The 21,439-nt window shown below is 41.0% G+C and overlaps 1 protein-coding gene across 2 annotated transcripts in view; it reads right to left on the minus strand.

Moving 5' to 3' along the window:
- Nucleotides 1-21,439, minus strand: part of PEX5L (peroxisomal biogenesis factor 5 like) — a 159,915-nt gene that overhangs the window by 14,562 nt on the left and 123,914 nt on the right. For both annotated transcript variants that reach the window (XM_036243408.1, XM_036243409.1), the window contains one exon: nt 1,141-1,257. In XM_036243408.1, coding sequence (XP_036099301.1) covers nt 1,141-1,257 — 117 coding nt within the window. The remainder of the gene's footprint in view (nt 1-1,140; nt 1,258-21,439) is intronic.

Consider the following 21,439-nt stretch of genomic DNA (forward strand, 5'->3'; position numbering starts at 1 on the left):
GCCACAGAGCTTATGCAATGGTGTTATCAATATGAGGTCCCAGGAGTGGGGAGCTCAGGGTCCTAACCAGGCCTCAGGTTCAAGGATTATAGTCCAGAGTCTGATGATCTGCATCAATGTTCTTACTTCTTACTTAGTTTTGATTTTTTTTTTTTTTGTATAAAGCACATTTATTTTTAATGAGATGGTTGTTCTGACTTTATGAGATTGCCCGGCTTACCAAGGGACACAGAATATTAGAAAGAGAAAGACATTTTAATGACTATGTAGATTGAAAATCTTCTAAGATCAGAGACTATTAATTATAATTTCCCCAGTATCTAGTGCAGAGTAGACACAAGTAAATATTTGTTGGACTGAACTATCATGGAAATTATCCAGAACAAAATATTGAGACTTCTTCTACAAAAACCATAATATAAGCATATACTATATCTGACCCTCCTCCCCAGTGTAAAAAATTCCACATTTCTTTCTATCTTTCAAGTCATTTAAACTTATTTTTCAAGTTTTTGTTCCCCAGCTGTTTCTAAAAGCATAAATCCAAGGGCAACTGGGACCTCATGGGCAATTTGGCTGGTTGCTCACTGAGCTCACATTTGCTGGAGACCCTGTCAGGGAAATAGCGTTGAGGAATGCCCTGGGGACTTGACCTGGTGGCGTGAAGGCTGTCTTTTCCATTGTTACTTTGCTAGCTGCATAATGTCCACCTGTGCAATCTAGTCAGGGCCCTGCTTCACTCCTCTGCCCTTTGAGATCACTTCTGTTAGCTCATTGACATGGCTCACGTGACTGACTGACACAAAGCACTGTGGGATTAGCCCAGGTCTTGTTTCAACCCACCCTCAGAATCAGTTGGCTCAGCAACTGGCCAGCAGACGGGAGCCACACTCTGGCTGTCTGCCAAGCTGTCTGTATTAACACTGATAAAAATAAGGGTGTCCTGTTTCAGCTTTGCTGCTTTTACACATGGGATAATTACATTGTTTTCATCTACCAGAATCTCTTTTAGGTCCAATTGACATTATATTGTCTGTTTGATTCTTGGATTTTTCATAAAATAATTATCAACTAATTTATAATTATATGATCCAAAGACGCTGAGAAAACCTGTCAGCATGCGTAAGAAGAGCTGGTCACCTTCTCGCTAGCTGAGATTGTAACTTGGTTCTGGGCTTCTTGGTTCTCGGATATCCAGTTCCTCCGGGCCATTTCTTCCCATTCTGCTTGCATCTTGTCCCAAAACTCTGTGTCTGACTAGGAGACAGGAAAAATGAAGAGATATGGAGTTAAGAACATGCTATATCATTTGGTTTATTTCCAGAAAGACAGTTTTCCTTATAGATCAAAATTAGTTCTGCGGAGGAATAAAATGTTGAAACTGGCCATATCCAATGACATTCACAGTTGAGCTTCTGGAGGACACTCAGCGGTGAGAGTGTTGAACTGGATTAACGGTGACTTTCTCCAGCAGAGAAATCGCTACCATCTGAAGGACCTGGATCATACACACCAATTTCAGCTAAAAATCCGGTGCTTGAACAATTTCAAATGTGGGTGGCGGATGTATTTTCGGAAGGGTGGACTTTCCTCAAGTTGCTCCTAGGATATGAGGACCTAGAGCAACAGCTTTGGGACTGGCTGGGAGGCAGTTGACTGACTTGGGAGGAAGTTAACTGTGAATGAGGAAAAATAACATTATTGATCCTACTCTGTGCCAAGCACTGTGGTGGGAGAAAAGTGAGCCTAGAAGGTTATGGTCACAGAGCTAGGGTTGCACAGGATCTGACCCCTAGTCTGGCTTCCAAGGGCACGCTTATCACCTTATGGCAAACTTGGTCTCCTGGTGCTGAAGAATGAAGGACCCTGGCTTTGCGTATGAACTTGACTGAGTCCCCTTCAAGGGCTTTTCTATGACAGGATAATTTTTTTGGGAAAAAATATTACTTTTTATTTTTTTCCTTATAATTTTCTTTGACATCTTTCAAAAGGGAAGCCCGGCCATAGGTTCTTTACTTCAGAGGAAGTGTGTGTTCTGGATGGAAGCAGAATTTTCCTTCAAGGCCCGCCCCAGGTTGGCTTCTATGTTATTAAGCCTGGAAGGAGTGGTTGCAGGTGTCCTGCGAAGGGGAAAAAGGGGCCAGTGTCTTAAAGAACTTAGGAGAAGAGGAATTTTTCCAGGGGTGGGGAGAGAAGAAGGTGGTAGGTTCTGAGATGAGTGGGAGACTGGTGCTTAGTTTTTAGGTATTTCTCTAGTAAATTAGACTGACCTCCAGAGGGGATGACCGGGAGAGGGGGGCTGACTCGAACTATGATCCCCAGGTGTCAGGGAAATAGAGAAACACTGAATTTCAAGGAACCACTGAGGGCTGGGTTGGCTGTTAGCAGTCAGCAGGACAAATAAGAGGGTGAAGACTGTCCTTGTTGTCTGGCAGTAAATAAGCTTCCCAGATCTGGTGTCTGAGACTGAGTGACCTTCCCAGTGTGGTAGGAGAGATGCTTGGAAACCACTCTATTTTCTTTAAAGAGAATAAAGAAATGGGCATTTCCTGATCACCTGAGCCTGGGACTGAGATCCATACTCTAGCTGCAAATCTCACTTTCTATGATTCTAAGTCCTGTGACTTGTTGACACATCATCAACCTGACTTGAGGTTGCCCTTCACCTTTTACCCTCCCTGTCTCTCCTCCACTCCACCCTCGTGCCTGGTGGTGGTTGTGTTGTGGCAGGAACTCTTCTTCAATGTTGCTTGGAATGATAAATATAACCTTATTTCTTCTGCATACAAATGTTCAGGAAATAAAGGCAAGTCCAATGTGATTAATCCTAGGCTACTAAATAAATTGTAGGTCTTGTTCTTTTCCTTTATTATATCTAGAATACTCATTTCTACCACAGAAATGGGTCCTGTCCCTTCCGTGGGGGACTCCCCTCAACGAAGGCTCAGGGCAGTAGGCATCTTGCGAACATGTGATTGGGATGCTAGAAGTACATGGAATGGCCAACACTTATCCAGGTTAAAATTAGGAATGAAATACAAAATTTCTTTTTCAATGAGTCTTTTTAGTAGAACCACAAAAATTGTGCAAACAGAATGATCTCAGGTATACAAATCAACGGCTGGATAAAAGTCTTGAAGGAAATATGCTACCATGCTAAGAGTAATCTGTTTGAATGAAGGGATAATGGGTGATGCTTTTCCTGTTTCCTTACATTTTTCTGTACTTTCTGAATTTTCTAATTTTGCATTGATTTTATAGTAATAAAGGTTAAAAACAACAATAAAAAATAAATTAGCTTTTCTTTTTTAATACCATGAAACCTGAACATTTAGTTACCAAGGAGTTAGGAGAAATTTTTTAGAGACTCATTATCTGTCTTGAATAGCTTTTCAAAGATGCAGGTTTAACCGGTCTTCATAGACAGGAATAGAAATCTATCAAGTGAATTTTGCAATGTTTACTGACTTTCCCAACCCCCCTGGTGGGTAACGCGAAATGCCAAGGACTTCCAGTACTTTTAAAGGCAGTTACTTGTTCCCCTAGTGAGGTTCCCTCGAATTTAAAGCTATTACAAATCTTCTGAATGAAAGAACAAGGAGGATTTTATAATGTGTACATTTGGGTTACAAAAGGATGCATCACCTTTCCTGCAGTTTCAAATTAGAGCAGTAGATGCATAAATAAGACTTCTGTGGAAAACAGAAGAACCTTAGCTCTGGTGGGGCTGCCAGGCTCTCATTTAATGAGACACACCAGGACTTACTGTTACCACTTAGAATAACTTCTGACTAATTAAAGTGCACAGCACAGTTTCATTTAATTACAGAAGACTACTTTTAGCACATTCAATTTTCATCCAGTCTCCAAATCCAGACTTTATTCACGCAACTGCAATTAACACTGCTTCTTCTTTCTATTGCTAATCAATTTCAGAGAAACCTGAAACATATTTGAATTTTAAATGTTTTAGACAGGACTGAGGGGATTTAATGTATTGATGATTTTTTTAGTTGTTCTGAGATTTTGGTAGATTATTTCTTATATTCTACAGGTAATAAGTTATCTGCCTACACAAGAAATGAGCTATTGTTTGCAAACCATTTTCATTTTAAAAAATAGATTTCTGAGGCCTGGCCAGATAGCTCAGTTGGTTAGAGTGTCCTCCTGATAGGCCAAAGGCATGTCTCTTGTAAGGGTACATACAAGAATCAACCAATGAATACATAAATAAGTGGAACAACAAATCGATGTTTCTCTCTCTCTCTCTACTTTCCTCTCTCAAATCAATCAATCAATAAAAAAATAGTTTTCTGACTATAATAATGGTAGATATTCATAAAAAAAACTTGGGGTATACACTATGATGGTTAAGAATAGCAGCTCTCTCCTCAGAACCTCGGGACAAGGTCTGGCTCCATCACTGACCTTCTGCAACTACCTTGACCTCTCCAGGTCTCAGTTTCCTCATCTTTAAAATGAAGAGATATAATAGTGATCTTGGTTAGTCGTTATGTGGACTAAATGAGAAAATGTATCTGTGGCATAAAGCACATGGTAAATGCTCAATAATAGTAGGTGTTCTGATAGTGTTTTTGCAGCATTAAAAAATATATAAAAATGAACAAAAATCACCCATACCTCAAAGCTCAAATACATATCTGTGAGTACTTGGTGTTATAATTTGCTGTGACTACATATCCTCTTCCAGATATCTTTGGCCATTTAAGTCTTTCCCTTCTAATTAATCATTCAAAAATAGGAGGAAAGATAAGACTATTATGGCAAAAATGGACTGTTAGATAGCAATTAAAGTGGCATTTATGAAGAGTTTGTTACAGCATGGAATAGCCCTTGAGTTACAATGTTTCTTGCTCTGTCATACGATCAGTGATGGAAGCACCCCAGCCCGAGCCGGGGAGCGGCGGCACTGCTTTCCTGGGTGGGGGGCCAGGAGGAATTGGCCCCATCACCTTGCCTTGTTCTAGTCAATATTTCCCAAATTTTCTATTACTAGCCTGTGTTATTTGGGTGAAAAAGTAATATTTGGTCAAAAAGTGCTGACTTCTTTTCACTTTTACTTTCTCCAGTGATCCCACACTCGGGCAATTTCTTGCCTCTCCGAATTCCTTCCATAAGGATATTTTGTGTTAGTTTGGAACAAGAGAGGTATGCGCTAGAAACTGGCATTACCCCTGTGAACTTGAGCAAGTCATTTTAACCCATCGGTCTACTGGGTTTTTTTATGCGTAAAGTGAGGAGATTGGTCTATCAGAGAAACGGCGCAGGCTTCTTTGTGCAGATTGATTCAGAAGATCAGAATACGGGGAAAGGGAGCCTACTCACCAATCTCCAAAAATTATACCTTAAAGCATTTCCCCCGAAGTATAGTTGACATTTTCCCTTCAGTTTTTTATTGTAAAATTAGAAAATTTTCCATAAAAATCATGGCAAAATCAAATAGTAATTATATTAAACTATAAAGAATAAGAAAATAAGTGATTTAATTTAGAACCAGGAAATTTTAAGGATAGCAACATATTAGCATTTCCCATGCACCAGTTGATTCTGGTCATCCCTGAGTTAAAACAGAGGTACTTTTAACTTAGTGGTTAAACATAGCTGTTGATGAGCAAGCTCCTGGGGCTGAGTTGTGAAAGAACTGATGCATGGGAGACACATGCCAATTCTGCCTGTCAGTAGTCTGGTTTTCTTTTTGCTTCTTTAGACATCCATTGATTAACTGTTACTGGATCAAAACTTTAAAAAACAACCAACCAGCCAGCCACTTCTACATGTGCAAAAAAAGAGAGAGCAACCCTGTGGTGAGGAATAAAAAGTCAATGTGCAAGGTTGTTGCCACAACAAACAATTTTTGTTGACATGAAATTATATGCCGTCTGTTGGGGACCTCATTGCCCTGAGATCCAGGAGCTCAGGCTGGTGAAGACTGGCAAAGCTGTTCCCACTCAACACATCTCTTGTGGACTAAGATCAACATTAGTTGAGGATTCCATATGGCCACCCCAAGAGCATACGCAACCTGCGGCTGCAATCACAGACGTGCAGCCCCCTGATCAAGAGGGTGGATAGAATTTGGGTTGTTCAGAATCGGTTTGAGCTCTGGGTGCCGTCCTGGGTGTCCCACAGAGTGAGGGGTCATTGACAAATGAGTCAAATTAAGCAAGAGTGAAAGTGCAAGAGTAACCTGTTTATGAAGCGATTTACCTAGTAAAGCAAGGCTCAGAGGGGTGATGAGAGCTGAGCAAGCCAGCTTAGCCTCGCTGTGCAGATAAGAGAACGAAGACGAGTGAATGGAGGTGCCAGGGAGACAGACTTTTATCAGACATGCTATGAAGCTGCCTGCAAATGAAATGGGCTGCTTCCTCCGGGAAGGATGGGTTCTCCAGCATTAGAAGTCTTCAAACACAGACAGGATGACTAATGTGAGGAGTGTTGTAAAGACGATTCACAGATCAGATAGAGGTTTCGCCTCGTGAATTCTGCAGACTCTTTCAACCCTGAGGGTCTCTGGTTGGAACACTATTAATGCATCGATTTAGTGAGTGAAACAAAAAGGCTCAAAATGAATAACATCTCAATGAGATAAGAAATGGATCTGTCATGGGTGCCCCTTTCTCAACCTAAATAGTACAGGGAAGAAAACACATGGGCTTTGGCTCAGGTAGAACAGGGTGGAGTCGGCTAAGCCCCTTGTCACATGACCTCCTTAACTCAGTTTTCTCATCTATAAAATGTAAAAAGTCTCTGAGGATGGTTGTGTGGATTAAGCGGAACAAGGTATGTAAAGTGCTTAGAACTTGTAACATTAAGAATTAAGGATTTGGCAGTTAATGCTATTTTATATTTGTAAATGAAGAAGAGTATCTCCCAGGAGAGAGAGGATGCAATCCCACAAACTGTTAACAGTGTGGTTCAGAATTGTCGAAAACCAAAAAGATTGGTATTAGCACTCAACATAGATTTTCCAGTTGCCTCTGGGTTAGACATGTCTTCTTGTTTAATGGAGCTGGCCATCACTGCGGATGTTGGCAGGCACCCGGGCAAACAGCCCGGGGCTCTCACCAAACAACACACCAGCAGATTAGCTGCAGAGCCCTGGGGAAGAAAAATGAGACATGATGGGAAAGAGAGGAAAGGACGCAGGAGGCTGGACGTTATGCAATAAAAGGCTTGAGCAGGATGTCAGAAGGCAATCAAGAGCTCTTTCTAACAGAGAATCTACGGTAGTTTTCTGTTCTTTCCTTTCTGTTCTTCCTCTTCGGGCCAGTGAACAAAACCTGTCGTCCACATGGGCAGGGTTCATCAGCAAACCAATGCCTTTCCAGAGCCGGAGTTTCACATGCCTGTATCTGTGTTTGTGGTTCCAGGGGTATCTGTATTCACAGCAAAGAACTGTTCTGATGATGCACTGGAGCTGGAGGTTTGGAAACCAAGCCCGGGTTTGCTGCCACTTTGGGAATAAGGTTTTGTGGGGTCGCTGTCTCAGTAGCTGTTTGTTTCTTGCAGGCCTCCTGGCTGCTCTTTGGGCAACTAGCAGCATGTGACTGTAGGGCGACTTTACCGCAGGTGTGAGGAGATGGGGAGGGTCCTGGGTTCTGAGCCTTGTCTGTTCCATGTGACAATGTCATGTGATAAAGGACTGGGATGTGGATTATGAACTACAAACGGTGTGAATTGGTTCCACAGGGGTTTCTTCTCCTTTAGACATGTGTACAGGGAGTGACAAGTTACTGGAAAACTCTCGAGTAGTTTTAAAACATAAAGTATTAGAAATATTTACTAAACCCAATCTATGTGTTTGTGCTTTGCATTATAGGACTATTAAACAAGACGAAACACCTGGATGCCACTCTCAAGAAGCTCACTGTCCAGTGCTAAAATAAACAGAGGCATCTATAATTCGGGATAGGTTGAACAAATGATCCAAACAGAGATGAGGTTGCTTGCTCAAAGTCACACTATCTGGGAAATGACAGAGCCAGAATTCAAGACATTTCTTTCTTTCCTTTTATGGCAGACTGAATTTTCCACAATGGCTACAGCAGTATTTCTGGTCCCTGGTCCTCTTCGGAACCTTGGCACCCCATGGAGAGGCGGACATTCCCAGGAAAATAGAACGCAGTGACAGTGACCTGGCGTACTTTTGAGGCTAGATCCGAAAAGGTGATACAGCTTCTGCCTGTGTCTCTCCCTCCTTTCTGGACACTAACCCGTGGGATCTAGCGAGAAGGTGACAAGGAAGCCAGGGTCCTCGAAGGGAGGCCAGTTTGGTGTTCCAGCATCTGCACAGCTCTGGTCTGGTGGCCACCAGCATCGGCGAGTGACGGAGAGTGACAGTGCTTCAGGTGGTCTGCACCCCAGCCTTGAACCACACTGACACCCATGGAACAAAGAGGTGCCACCCCCCTCTGAGCCCTACACAAACTACAGATGTTTGAGGCAAAATAAATATTCTTGTTTTAAGCCATAGCGTCGTTGTAATTTATTACATATCCAGAGTAACTGAAATACACTTTAGGTCAGAGGATAGAGCAGGGGAGGAAGCCCCGGCGCAGAGAAGAGACTAAAGATGGGGCTTCCTCAAAGGGTTGATATTTCCCCAGAGGGTGCGGCAGACAGTTCCGTGGTCAGATGAGCTTGAGCAATGTTAGGTTAAACCCGTAGGCCAGAGCTAGCCCAGAGACGTTTTTCCTCCTCATCCTAGACACGAAATTTCACATCAAAACCCAGATTTCAGACCGTTCGGGAAGATCTGTTAGTATCGGCCGCACATGTGTAGAAGCAGCAGCGCTCAGGTGGTCCGTGTGGCCTTCCACTCCATCGTGGTCACCACCGGTCGTCACCATCACCTGCCTGGCGCCTGCGGCAGCTGAGCTGGTGCTTGTGGACAAAAGTGAACTACAGGTTCCTTGCTGTGTGACTTGCCAGGGTTTTCAACTGGTAATATACCTGTTAAATATCTAAGGGGGGGGGGTGACCCAGACTGTGTGTGTGTGTGTGTGTGTGTGTGTGTGTGTGTGTGTGACTAGGGTTCCCCAAACACAGCGTGGAAATGCTGAGGTAGAGACCCAGGGCATAAGCATATAAAGTTCCACAGAAACAGGTTGTTCGTGGGATAAATTTGGTGCATCCTGATAAACGGCCAGAGACAGGAATTTACCACACAGTTTTTGTTTCTGTGATGGTTTCCAATAAAACTCATCTCCAATTAGCCAGTAGGTTCTCTAACCTCACATCTGCTGTGCGAATCAGAATTCTTCAAGGTTTTGTTGTTGTTATTGTTCCAGAAAAGGAAATGCAACCCAGAATGTGGAGGGAAGAATTAAAATAATTTTTGTATGTTTTGGGGAAGATATCTCGTTTGATGTATTTATATTTTTAAAATTAACTATGGTTAGTTGAAAATGGCCTTTGAAACTACACATAATTATGTATACAGATTGGACAAAGACTGGAAGACACGCGAGAAAATGAAAACAGTTAATTTGTCAACGGAGTGGGATTTCTGGGTCGTCCCTAACCTTTCCTCCTCCAACCTTTTGATTTCCCTTATTGTTGTTGCTCTTAAAATAATTTAAATGACAGAGACTGTTTGATAAAGGAATTATTTCTGGTGACAAACAGATTTTAAGTTCTGTAATTGTTTACAGCCTGGGAAACATCGAAACATTCTTTTTTTTTTTATCCTCACCCGAGGACATTTTTCAATATTTTGTTCAGATAGAGTGGGAGGGAGAGAGAGGAAGAGAGAGAGAGAGAAACATCGACGTGAAAGGGACACATTGAGTGGCTGCCACCCACACGACCCAACCAGGGCCGGGGACAAACTGCAACCGAGGTACGTGACCTTAGCGGGAACCAAACCCGGGTCTCTCTGGACCGCAGGCCGATACTCTAACCGCTGAGCCAAACCGGCCAGGGCAAAACAGACATTCTTGATACCGGGAATAGTGATTGAAGGCAGGAGTTCTGGCACTAGATTGGTCGGAATTCCTGTTCCATCACTGAGTTGTGGTGTGACCTCGAACGAGTTACCGAATCTATGTCCCAGCTTTCTCACGCTGACACAGGATCCAGCTGCTGAAGAGCTCTGGGCCACCCACCGGCGGCAAGTACAGCTACAACTAAAGCGCAGGGTGTCTCTGGGTGTAAACGGGCTCCTTCCTCCCCCCCTTGCCTTTGCTGCAGGGCAAGGCCAACAGAAACTGGTGTAGAAGCAGTTTCCGTTGCAACACTTTTCCTGGGGATAAAGAATTTTACCTGCTATATCTAATGCTCACATTGACGTTACCTTCCAAGGTGAAAATCTCCACCCCCTCCATCTTCCAGGGTTACTTATGGAAAAAAATATTGGGCCAGCTACTTTGATGGAAAAGTCAGATTTAAAAAATCACTCATATTGCATTAATCATATTGCTCTGATATTGTGACTTTCTCCCTTTTCCTTTTGGACTACCTCATTGTCACAACTGTTGACCAGGTGTGAAGACAGAGTCTAGATCCAGTTCGGTATCTTACGAAGGGACTGGGAAGGAAAATGCAGGGGATGCTTTCTTTGACACTGAGCTCAGACTTGCTGACTCAAGGGCAAGGCAAGGATTCTGAAAGGCTGCCAGGAGCCCCTTGCCTTGGAACAGGCCGGTGATATCACGGGGGAAAGGGAACGTGTTCATGCTGCCTGGAGCTAGTATCCAGTTGTTCATAACTCCAGTGGAGCTAGGTCATTTCTGTTGCACCCACCAATGCCTTAAAAAATATTCCAGATGGTCAAAATGATCATACATTATCCTTGTGTTTTGATTTATTGGCCTACGAGGACTAATTTGGATAGAACTAGAGGAATATTTTCCTGCCAAGGATACTAGGCATTGCATGTAGCTTCTTGGCAGCAACTGACTCATACCCAGCATCAAAAACAGAGGAGAAGCCCAGTAAAATGCCAGGCCAGCGACTCCATGACCTGGGAGGAAATCTGCTGTCCTAGCACTTTTCTCTACAGAACTGAGCAAGCAACCGAGAGGAGGCCGTGGATGGACTGGCATCCCTCTGTTGTTGGTTATTAGACTGCTCTGGCAAGATTTGCTGGACTTTAACAAATGATACACATTGCAGTGGTCTCAGGAGCCATTATATAATTAGGAACACATTTTGCAAGGCCAGGAATAACAGTTTTTAAAAGAAATACTTAGATGTACAAGATAGTAGTGCTTTTCTAATGTCTATAAAATGGATTTTTTAATACATAACTTTTCATTGAGTCAATTCATAAAATTTGAAGAGTAGCATCTTCTCAAAGTAATTTATTATATATTCTTATACATTTAATCCACTCATCCAGCCAAATTATCGACAAGCCTACTACACAGCAGGCAATATTTTAGTCACCTGGGTATTGCAACGAATAAGACAAATGCTAATCCTGCCACTAGGGTGTGCAATAGGGTGGGGCATAGATGCGTAGGACATAGACAAATGCAATACAGTACTGTTAGATAAGGGGAGAAAAGATACTCTAGGAGCAAAGAGGAGGGGAAACCAACTTAGACTTGGGGGTTCAGGGATCTTCCTGGAAGCAATGACAACCAACTGAGATTCTAAGAGTGAACAGCAATTAGCCAGGTAATGGGGTCAGGAAAGAATACATCTCATAGGAGGAACAGCATGTGTAAAAGGTGGGAGGAAGATTACATGACTTATTCTAGGGACCAGTACTTTATGATGATGCCAGTGTAGACATCAAGGTGGCAGTCAGAGCTGAGGATGTAGAAGCAAGAATGGTCCAGATCACGAAGAACCTTACATAGCCAGGTGGATGAGTTTGGACTTGAAGGACAAATGGAAAGTCATTATGCACACCTGTGTGTTCGAAAGATTTCTCTGTCTGAAGTGAAGAGAATGGAATAAGCCGAACATCCCATTTTGCACGTTGGAGGCAGTGAGGCCAGTTACAAGGCTGTCCCAGTTGTCTGTATAAGAGATGATGGTCACCAGAAAAGGGTGTTGGCCGTGGAGAGGGAGAGAAGTGGGTGGATTTGAGAGATATTTAGTAGCATCAATAGGACTTGGTATTTGATTAGATGTTGGGGGAGAGATAGAGGTTGGGTGGGAAGGAGAAAGAAACCAGGGGGTAGGGGGAGGGAGAGAGGAGGCTTTTTCTTGGAGGATCCCATTCCCTGAACAGAAAGGGTAAAGTAGGGTTACGGTGAAAAGTTCCAATCTGGATATGTTCAGTGTAAAGTGCCTTTGGTATGTTTGAGCATAGATGCTGAGTAGGCTGAGTGCTATGTGGGTTCAGTCTCAGGAGGAGCCCGAGATGTGGATTTTAGAGTCATGAGCAGGTGAGTGTTCACTGGGATCACACGAGGGGATGTGCTCAACCACTGAAATGTTGTTAGGAGTGGAGAGCAGGCGGCTGGGTGTTGCACTCCGGGGAACTAGGATTAGGCAGAGGAGGAAGAACTCATTTCGGAGGGAGGAAGAAGGGGGGGTCAGAAAATCCACTGGAAGAGAACCCTTACGTGGAGGAAGTGTTTAACATGACGAATGGTGCCTAGAGCTTAAATTGGGCTGGAGTTCATTTGTTAACGTGACTGGTAATGAAGAAGCAATGATTTCATCCAGAGCAACATCTGTGGAATAAGGGTGGAAGCCAGATCACCATGGATTGAAAGCAAATGAAAAAAAAAAGGACACACTATTATACATTGTAACAGTAAATAAAATCATCTTTGGAGTGTTGGTGGACTTACTGAAACAGTGAAGTAGATGAAAAATCCTGATCTTCACTTAACTGGCTTCCCCACCCCCTCACTTTTATGCATTTATACCTACACACCCACCCACCTACCCATCTACTTATCTACCTCGCTGATCTTTAACTGTTAAGTCTGGATTTGAATCATGGCCAAGGCTAAGGATGAGAGTGGGGGGTAGGGAAAGAAACAGCTACGTTTTATTTTCCTGTTTCTCCTCTCATAGAATCTGAGCATCACAACAGGAAGTAAGAAACCTTAGGAACATTTATCTGGTCCACCCCCTCCCCATGTGGATGAACTGTGGGAGGAGGGGCAGGAGAGAGATAAATTGAGAGGCTATTGTGGAAATCTGGGGTGCACCCAGGGTGATTGTAATGGGAACAGAAAGGAAAGAGCGAACCAGGAAAGTGAAGAAATAAGAAGATTTAGTGACAAAGCTGCACTACTTCCTATTAAGAGCAACGATATTGTCATCTGGAATGTGTATAATTTTTAAAGAGCTTTCAAGTGTATTAACTTATTTGACCTTCATGAGTGATTTGTCCTATGTCACTAGCTAGTTAATAACTGAACCAGGGCCAGGCCCATATCTGTAATTCCCACTCTACCCTTTTCGTTAATGCAACCTTGCCTCCCTCGCCGGCTCCGCCGCTCTAACCTGTCCTCAGCACTGAGAATCAATCAATGTGGCTGCCTGGCAAATGTTACCTTGATCGGAGGATAGGGTAGGACAGAGCTCTTCTGCTCGTCTCTTGTCACTTAATTTCTGAGACAAACCAAGTTCATTCTGTTTAGAAATACCAGGTAACAGATATTGTACTTGGCTTCTTTTCTATCAGGAATGAAGGAAACTACAATAGAGTGTTACAATAAAACTCTTTGGTTGTGGTTCCAAAGAAAAGGAAGGAAAATATAATAAAACAGCCCTGGCCAGTTTGGCTCAGCAGTTAGAGCATCGGCCTGCGGTCCAGAGAGACCCGGGTTCAGTTCCCGCTAAGGGCACGTACCTCGGTTGCATTTGGTCCCCGGCCCTGGTTGGTCGTGCAGGTGGCAGCACTCAATGTGTCCCTTTCACGTCGATGTTTCTCTCTCTCTCTCTTCCTCTCTCTCCCTCCCACTCTGTCTGAACAAAAAATGGGAAAATGTCCTTGGGTGAGGATAGACAATAAATAAATAAATAAATAAATAGAAAGAAAGAAAATATAATAAAACAATTGATGCCTTATTACCTATGCAGGACTTGCAAAAGGAATGGAGATACACACACACACACATACATATAATATATATACATATATATTCTCTTCCAGTAAATATATATACACATATATATATCCATTAAAACAAAAGAAATGTATTTTATGAATATATACAGTCGTCCCTCGTTTATCGCGGTCAATCAGTTCCAGACTCCAGCGGTTGCGCCTGGCGTTGAAGGATCCCTGGGGTGCTCGAATACATAGGCCTACAGTCCATATGTACAGTAATTTTAATTTTAACTGTAATACAGGGGTGTATAATTGACTCAGACAACCAAGTGCATGCTGTATCATTTTCACTGTCTCGATCAACTTTTTAATGAATATATTTGAAAAAACCACGATAGAATGAAACCGCCAAAGTCAATGCGCGGAGTGGTGAGGTATATATAATACCCCCCACCCCAATATTCATCCTATAGTCCTTATGAAACAGCTAACATTGAAGGGACCAGGGGAGGGCATTTCCAAGAAGTGAATGGTCAAGGATGTGTGTTTCTCATGACCAGGTTTAGGCCACCCAGGGGCAAGCCAACCTGGAGCTATCCTGAATTCCAAGAGGACTTCCTTGACAGGTGAGGATTGGTGACCTTCTCATGGGAACAGCAGTTGGCTCTTCCCAGCAGAAATCTCTCAGCGACCCACAAAAGCAGAACATGAGAGAATGTACTCGTGTTAAACATCCACTGAGCCCAGAGAGCATCCATGCCAGGCCATGACTGTACCTGCCAGGTGAGGCTGGGCCCCTCCCCCTACTCCTCACTGTTCTGGCCCCACCCTGGGGGACTCAGAACCCGACCAGTGAGTGGAGGGGAAGTGAAGCCAGCAGAGAGAAGGTTCACCTGGAAGCCCCCCCACCTTCCCGGAGGAGCAGGACTAAAGGCACTCCTACTTTGGGGAGGCAAGAAGCTCTAAATTGTGAATGTAGAAGGACTCATTTAATTATTATACAGGAAATGGATATCTTAATTATTGAAACAACAGTGTTCGCGAGACCAAAACTGTCTGGAGGATTTTTTATTATCTTGGGGTTACTGGAATGCTATGGGACTCTTACGGGTTGAATTGTGTTCCCTAAAAAGATATGGTGAAGTCCCAACCTCTGCTATCTGGTATTTTTGCAGATGAGGTCAAGCTCAGATGAGGTTCTTATGGTGGACCTTAATCTGGTATCAATGGTGTCCTTATAAGAAGGGAAAGTCGACTCAGACACCGATGGAAGATGGCCATATGAAGATGGAAGAGGAATTGGAATGATGCTGCCACGACCCAAGGAACACCTGGGCTACTAGATGCTGTAAGAGGCAGGGAAGGACCCTCCCCTCAGGCTTTGAGGGAGCACGGGGCTGCCAACACTTTGATTTCAGACTTCTAGCCTCCAGACTGTGAGACAACACATTTCTTTTGTTTTAAGCCACTCATTTTGTGATGCTTTCTATAGCAGCCACTGGAAGTTAATACAAGGAACCAACCTGTGATTTCAGTCAGAGGCTAGGATAAAACGAATTCACAAATGGGGTTTGAATGGGCAGTAGAAGATGAAGTTTCCTTTTACTCTCACCCCATCAAGTTCTGCCCATTAAATGAAATGATGGCCAAGAGTCCTAGTGTATGACACGTGCTCAACGAATACCTGTTGGGAATGAATGGTTTCCCGAGCTTACTGAGATGTACCCTTTCTTGCACTTTGTTTCATTTGATTCCTCACATGGGCTTCCATGCATTATTTCCATTTTTATAATAAGGAAGCTGATGTCACAGAGATTAAATAACTTGCCCAAGCAAGATGACTCATAGTACAAAACTGAGATTTAAACATAGGTCTTCCTGACTCCAGTCTGTGCTTTTCCACTCCTTTGTCACCAAATTAGTCCAAAAAAAAATTGGGTAGATGTTCAATGGACTGTGACCTCTTAGTTCAGAGAACTAGGGCTCATTTGAAATGGTTTCTTAGAATCTGAATGCAAGAAGATATTTTCTTGGCAATTTTGATTCTCAAAAGATAGATTGGAAAGTCTGTCTAAGGGAAAACAGGTAGAGATTGGGTTGTATGGTTTAAACAAATTTAACATGTATTAAACCCTTGATTCTGGCTCTATGTTTTAGACTATGAAACTGAAAAAGACAGTTCTTGACCTCAAGGATCTCATGGTCACCTGGAAGAAATTTGTGGGCATGTTGAAAGTATTTGAACCAGATGTCAGAAGACATAGACTCTTGTCCTGGTGCAACCACACCTTAGGGGAGTGATCTCAGACAAATAAATAACCTTTTTTCATTTCCAAATTTTGGGGAATATGTTCTGTAAACTGTGAAGAGTTATACCGGAGTCAGGTGGCATTATTAGTATTAGTATTCTTTTTTTTATAAAACTACTTTTCTTGTATGATTTAAATGTCCAAAGACACAATGTGGCAGTCAGTAATTAATGCTGCAAAGTAGCAAAGCACAAACAACCCTATTTAAGTGTTATAAAGACAAAATTGCATTAGAGACTTTCTTTCCCATGGAGAAAGCCTGTGATTTATTTTTTATAAGGATATTTAGAATCTGAAGCACATTGCTGACTCAAGAGAAATGTAAAGGTCGATTGTTGCATCTAAACTATGCTGTCACAACATTTAAATAATTAAAAGGTTGTTTTCAGAGATAATTGTAGTCCCACATTTTAACTAAGTATTTAATGACAATAAACTAAAAACAAGCTCTGTTTTCATATGGGGAACTGTGTAGAGCCTATTAACTGTCTAGATGGCAGGGAATAAAGGGATTAAAATGTATTTAAATTAGGGATCATCCAAATCTTTCAAACTAGACTTAAATGGGTATTAAGAGCCTATTTTCTAAAAATCATTCAAAATACGAGAAGACAAGGATTTTTATTTCATTTAGATATTTGTTTCTGGGTGATAAGATAAAATACTTAAAAAAACATTTTTTAAAAGTTATGTAACACTCTTTCCTTGCAGGCAAATTAGAAAGAAATAGATGATCAAAAAGGAAAAATGACTGTTATTTTACTACCTAGATATAATCACTGGGAGCACTTTGGTAAATCTTATATTAGGTTTCCCCCTATGTTTACATATAAAAACAATTACTCATGAACTCTCAGTCTTAGAGCCAGTTACTTCCTTCTCTGAGCTCCAGTTTTCTCAGCTCTAAAAAGGAGTTAAAAATATGAACCTCATAAGGTGGTTGTGAGGATTAAATTTCATAATATTTATAAAATATTTAGCAGAATAGCAGGAATATAATCCTGCTCAATCAAATTATTTCTTTATGTACTTGTGAAAAGGAAACCTTACTGTATATATGGTTATTTAACCTTTTATTTTGAATATACTTACATGTCAGTAAATATACAGCCATCACATCATTTTAAGGATCTTGTAGTATCCCATTATATAGATTTATTGTAATACATTTCACCTTCTATTATTGCTATTACAAAATTTGCATCAAATATCCTGGGGCATGTGTCTTTACGCACATAAGCAATTATTTTTTGAGGATTATTAAGGAAGTATTGCCAGGTCAAAGGGTACAACATGTTGAAGCATTTGATATATATTGTGAAATTACCTTTAAAAATATTATACAAGTCCATTCTTCCTCTAGTATTGAGTATTATTATTTAAAAAAATTTTTTGCCACAGTGATGACTAATGAAGCTGAGCTTTTTTTCCACATACATATTCTTGGTTATTAGAAAATTAGCCAACCATGTTTGTCTGGTGGGAAGTCATTTAATGATTTAATTTATTTAATGGTCATAGGACTATTCAAATTGCATATTTCTTCTTGAGTCAGTAATAGTACATTTTATTCCACTAAGAATTATTCCAAGGCAGGCACCATATCTGAGTCTCCAACAACCTAGCTAAAACCTTTCACCCTAGTCTGGTGATTTTCCGAGACTCTGTCCCACCCAAATTCTGGGCCCACCCAAGCTGCTTTCTGTGCTTTTTCATAGGAAAGGCCTGTCTTGGCTCAAGCTTCAAACTCCTAAAATTGTTCAAAGGTCACAAACCTCAAACAAACAGCAACTAGCCTCTGCATGCCTTGTACCTCTTGATAAGCAGCCCCAAGCCCTGCACTAGCAGCAGCTAGTCTTGGTTTGCAGCTTAGCCTCTTCCAGGCACCTCTAAGCTCAGCAGAAGAGGCAACCATCTGTAGATCACTTTTTAGCTCACACCAAGTGGCCCTGGGCAAGACACAGGCTGAAAAGATCTTGGCATGCACCAGAGTCCCTCCCAAGGAGCCCAGATCCAACATGCCCACTGTCCAGCTTTAGACTACATGAGAGCACCACCCAGCCTCCTACACAAATGACACACCCAAATGGCAGACTTGACAGGCACCAGAAATCTTCTAAAGCGAATCTTGTTCCATAGGGTCAGCCCTTGCACAACAGCTCCTCCACTGTAGTCATGACCAGTACTCACAACCAATCAGCCTGAGGATCAATCCCTCCCAATGACATGTGAACAGCAATCAAGAGTCAACCACAACAGGAGGGCACATACAACCCACACAAGGGACACACCTTGAGCACCCAGCTCAGGTGACCAGGGAGACTGTGCCACTGGGCCCTAAAGAACATCTGCTACATAAGGCCCCTCTATCAATACTGGGAGACATAGAAGTTCTACCTAATTGGTAGAAACAAATACAGAGAGGCAGCCAAAATGAGGAGACAAAGAAACATGTCCCAAATAAAATAACAGAACAAAACCACAGAAAAAGAAGTAAACAAAATGGAGACAAGCAATCTACTAGATGCAGAGTTAGAAAACTTGGTTATAAAGATGCTCAGTGATCTCAGTGAAAATTTCAACAAAAACATGGAGATAGAAAACATGAAAAAAAACCCAGTTAGAAATAAAGAATACAATAACTGAAATGAAGAATACATCAGAGGGAATCAATATTAGATTAGATGAAGTGGAGGATCGAATCAGTGATTTGGAAGAGAAGGTTGCAGAAAACACCAAATAAGAACAACAAAAAGAAAAAAGAATCAAAGAAAAAAAAAAGGTAGTTTAAGGGGCCTCTGGGACAATATAAAGTGTATCAACATTCACACCATAGGGGTATCAGAAGAAGAGAAAGAGCAAGGAATTAAATATCTATTTGAAGAAAACTTCCCTAACCTGGTGAAGTGCAGAGAGTCTTAAATAAGATGAACCCAAAGAGGCCCACACCAAGAAACATCATAATTAAAATTTCAAATGTTAAAGACAAAGAATAAATCTTAAAAGCAGCAAGAGAAAAGCAGTTAGTTACTACAAAGGAGCTCCCATAAGACTATCAGCTGATTTCTCAACAGAAACTTTTCAGGACTGATGGGATTGGCACAAAATATTCAAAGTGATGAAGAGCAAGGACCTACGACCAAGATTACTGTACCCAGTAAAGCTATCATTTAGAATTGAAGGACAAATAAAGAGCTTCTTAGACAAGAAAAAGCTAAAGGAGTTCATTACTACTAACCCAGTATTACAAGAAATGTTAAAGGGACTTCTTTAAGAAGAAAGAAAAAAAGATAAAAAATATGAATAATAAAATGGCTATAACTATACATCTATTAATAATTACTTTAAATGTAAAATAATTAAATGTTCTAATCAGAAAACATAGAATGACTGACTAGATTTAAAAATAAGATTCTACATATGCTGTCTATAAGAGACTCACTTTAGAGTGAAAGACACACATAGATTGAAAAGGGATGGAAAAAGGTATTTCATGAAAATGGAAACAGAGAAAGAAAGCTGGGGCAGCAATACTTATACCACATAAAACAGACTTTAAAACAAAGGCTATAACAAAAGACGAAGAAGGGCTCAGCAATTTCACTTCTGGATATTTATCAGAAGAAACCCAAAACACTAATTTGAAAAGACATATACATCCATATGTTCATTGCTGCATTATTTGCAATAGCCAAGATATGGAGACTATCTAAATGTCCATCAATAAATGAATGGATAAAGAAGTGGTACATTTATACAATGGAGTATTACTCAGCCATAAAAAAATAAAATTTTGCCATCTGTAACAACATGGATGGACCTAGAGGGTATTATGCTAAGTGAAATAAGTCAGACAGAGAATGACAAATACCATATGATTTAACTTATATGTGGAATCTAAAAAACAAATGAACAAATACCTCAGAAACAAACTCATAGATACAGAGAACATTTTGATGGTTGCCAGATGGGAGGGGAATTGGAGGAATGCGTAAAAAGGAGAAGGGATTAAGAAATAAAAATTGCAAGTTATAAAATGAGTCATGGGGGTGGGAGTAAAGTACAGCATAGGAAATATAGTCAAAACTATTGTAATAACTATGTATGGTGTCAGATAAGTACTAGATTTGTTGGGTGATCATTTCATAAATTATATACATGTCTAATCACTATGTTATACACCTGAAACTAATATAATATTGCAAGTCAACTATAACTGGAAAATAAAACATTATTTACAAAAGAAAAATAAATAATTTAACCAATGTATTGACTCATTTCACTAAGAAAAAACACATTATATAAAGTATTATTCCCCTACTCCCTCAGTGTTCTGATGTAGCTTGCTCCCTAATGATAGGCTTTTGAGGAGAAAAAAAAATTTCCAGCACAGGCTGTTAAATGTATTGGTTGTTATGGTGACCATAGTCTCTAAACTAATCAGCAAATCTAGAATCTGATAATCTTGTTGAAGAAAGAGGCTTTCTCCTCTGAACAGAGAAAATCCACTCTTTCTGGTAGAAGAGGTAGGGATTCATTCTGGCAGGTCATCTGTGATGATGCAATGCTACAGATTTTCCTTTTCTTTTGGCCTTGAGGTAAGGAAACATAAAGATTTGACTCTAAAGAGCCAGGAAAAATTTCAGTTTCCAGAAGATATTCAAATTTGTTTACAAGATCAGGTATAGATTAGAAAGCAACTGACATAAATGAATCGTTTTTGAATAAAGACTAAATTGTTCCTAGGCTTTTGTACTGTGTGTGTGTGTGTGTTTTCCCTTTGAATATACTGCAATTCAGCATTATGTTTTTCAAATGGTGACAATACTGGCTGTGTTCTTTAGCTCAAAATTATATTAAAAATATAAGTGGAACACACCCTTCAATCAAGCTTTTGCAAAATCATAAACAGTGCCTCTTGCTCAAGTTTTCCTAATGAAAATAAGACAGAAATGTCCAAGTGAGTGCTAGACTATCAAGCTATGATATTGTGCTAATGTCTTATACTGATACTAAGGAAATAAATAGGAGTCTTTGGGTACATTGAGCAGAAGGTTGAATTCTACTTTTCAATACCATAGAAACTCACATACCTCAGCACACTTCCTTCGTTTGCACTAGTACCATTTATGATGATCTATCT

The sequence above is a fragment of the Molossus molossus genome, unplaced genomic scaffold (assembly GCF_014108415.1).
Source record: "Molossus molossus isolate mMolMol1 unplaced genomic scaffold, mMolMol1.p scaffold_m16_p_5, whole genome shotgun sequence".
NCBI classification, from domain to species: Eukaryota; Metazoa; Chordata; class Mammalia; order Chiroptera; family Molossidae; genus Molossus; species Molossus molossus.